Here is a 2,500-nt window from a genome sequence, read left to right as displayed (position 1 = left end):
GTGTGTGTGTGTATGTGTGTGTGTATACGTGGGTGCATATATGTGTATGCACGCGATTATATATCTTCGTTACTGTTTTCCCTTGGCTGTATTGACTAGTATAGATTAAACACACGCACCCGCACACATACGTATATGATATGTAAAGATATATACATACATATACATACATTTATATATATATATATATATATATATATATATATATATATATATATATATATATATATATATATATATAAATGTGTATGTGTGTGTGTTTAGATGCGATGATACACTGGTCATACTATATTCTGTCAACTGTGATGAATGGTGTGTATATATCGAACAGTGATCATTATGGATTATAGCCGATCCGATACATATGGACGACGATCGCTATGGACCTGCCCAATCTTGTGCAGTCTTGTGTATATATACATACATACATACATACATACAAACAGACAGGCAGACAGACAGTTAGACATGCATACAAACACATATATATATATGAATGTAAGTATCTGAGTACGTATACATAGGTGTGTGTGTGTGCGTGTGTGTGTGTGTGTGTGTGTGTGTGTGATATACAGAAACATGAATGTGACAGAAGGAAGAGAAACAAGCCTTGGCAGGTTGTTGAGTGTCACCAGCGATGCAAGTGTCTTTGGCGCAGAGAAGAAAATGGTGTGTGTGCGATGGTGATGTCACTGGTGATGGTGATGGTTGAAAACAATCAACAGAAAAAGAGACAGAGAGAAAGAGGTTAGATAGAAAAAAAATTGTACTGACCCCCGAAAGGGAAGACAAAAAAATGTTGCTTATTATGCAGCTTTGCAATGAGTTTCAAGTCGAAAAATTATATCATTGTTTTGATGAAAATTGTTCATTGTTTGAAAAATATTGTTGAAGTTTAATAAGATTTAATATGCACTCAATGCATGAAGTGTCATTGTTGAACCCAAGGCCCAATGAAAAGCCGTCCACGGGAACTAGATTAAAAGCCGCTTTTAAGCTAGTATATATATATATATTTGCATGTCCGTGTTTGTATGTTTTTATGTATGTGCGTGTGTGTGTGTTTGTATATGTGTGTGAGTACCTCTGTCTCCTTGTGTATGTGCATGTCTCTGTGTGTATGTGTGTGTGTGTGTTTGTATATGTGTGTGAGTACCTCTGTCTCCTTGTGTGTGCATGTCTCTGTGTGTATGTGTGTGTGTGTGTGTTTTACAACTATGCGCCGTGTTTGTATGCATGGATATGCATCTCCATAAGTGTGGACGTGTGTCTCCATATGTGTCCCTGTGTGAAGTAAAGTGTGTGTGCATATAAACAGTCTTCATTTGCGTATATGTGCTTGTTTGTTCATATAACCTATGTAACTATCCGTCTGTATGTTGATCTGTTTACTTTCATATCCATATGCTTACATACATGTGCATATACATATATATATATATATTCATACACCCGCCCCCACACACATACATACATACATCCATCTGTCTACATAACAGCCCACTAAGTATTCTACTCTACCTGTGTAAACTGTGGGTATGGGGGTACGATATCTACTATGTATATTTCCTATTTAGTATAGGGGAAGTTTCATTTATGAGGGTGTACTCCCATATTTGTCTGAGTGTTGGGTCCTTTGGGTGCTTGGATAAGATGCGGATGTCAAGTTGACCCAGGTTACCTTCATACTGGTCCTTTGCATCAATTTATTCACGAACGCTTCCATATCGATCTTCATTCAAATTATAATTAAAATTGCGTGAACGCTCTATCTGTTAGGATGTAAAAACAAATGTGTCAATTTTCGCCCTGAAGAAATGTCTACCTTCGTTATTTCATAATGGAAACGATCGTAGGTTTATAATTGACAGAATGTAAATAAATTGATTATGTTGTTCCAAACTCTCTCTTTCCCTTATGATATATATATATATATATATATATTGGTTTGGTCCCCAGTGTTGATATCCTTCAATGTATACACCAGCATAAAAGAAATTTCAAGTCACAATTTGAGGTTTCAAGTAAAACAAAAAACAAAAAAAAAAACACATTCTTTCATCTCATAAACTGTCAAAAACAAGCAACACAGACTTACCTGAAGAGATATCACTGATGCTTGGTGCCCTTGGAATACCTTGTAGCTCTCTCCGGTCATCACATTCCAGCTCCGTACTGTATGGTCCAAACTGCCCGTAAATAATGTCTCTCCAACAGAATCCATAGCCATACATGTGATGGCGTTTGTGTGACCTTTGAATGTATGGAGACATTCGCCACTCTCAAAGTTCCAGGCTTTAGCATCCCCATCCGCCGAACCTGTCACTAGAATATCCATAGCTTCGTCATCTTCTGCGTCTTCGTATTCCTCCTCATCAGAAGGGATGAAAATTAAAGAAAACACTCCTCGCTTATGGCCTTCGAATGTCATCAAACTTATGCCTTCATTGAAATCCCAGCATTTAGCTGTGCGGTCGTACGAACTGGATATGACAAAGTC

General features: G+C 37.3%; 1 protein-coding gene across 4 annotated transcripts in view; it reads right to left on the bottom strand.

Moving 5' to 3' along the window:
• LOC106878315 (WD repeat-containing protein 86) overlaps window positions 1–2,500 on the bottom strand; it is a 42,676-nt gene that overhangs the window by 33,276 nt on the left and 6,900 nt on the right. For all 4 annotated transcript variants that reach the window (XR_001410487.3, XM_014927504.3, XM_014927505.3 and 1 more), the window contains exon 2: window positions 2,099–2,500. This exon is cut by the window's right edge and continues 486 nt beyond it. Coding sequence is in view for 3 of the 4 variants with exons in the window: in XM_014927504.3 (XP_014782990.1) it covers window positions 2,099–2,500 (402 nt within the window). In the remaining variant the exon portion in view is untranslated. The remainder of the gene's footprint in view (window positions 1–2,098) is intronic.

Source organism: Octopus bimaculoides, chromosome 23, assembly GCF_046866305.1.
Source record: "Octopus bimaculoides isolate indiv1 chromosome 23, ASM4686630v1, whole genome shotgun sequence".
Lineage (NCBI taxonomy): Eukaryota > Metazoa > Mollusca > Cephalopoda > Octopoda > Octopodidae > Octopus > Octopus bimaculoides.
This window is presented reverse-complemented; position numbering and strand designations above follow the sequence as displayed.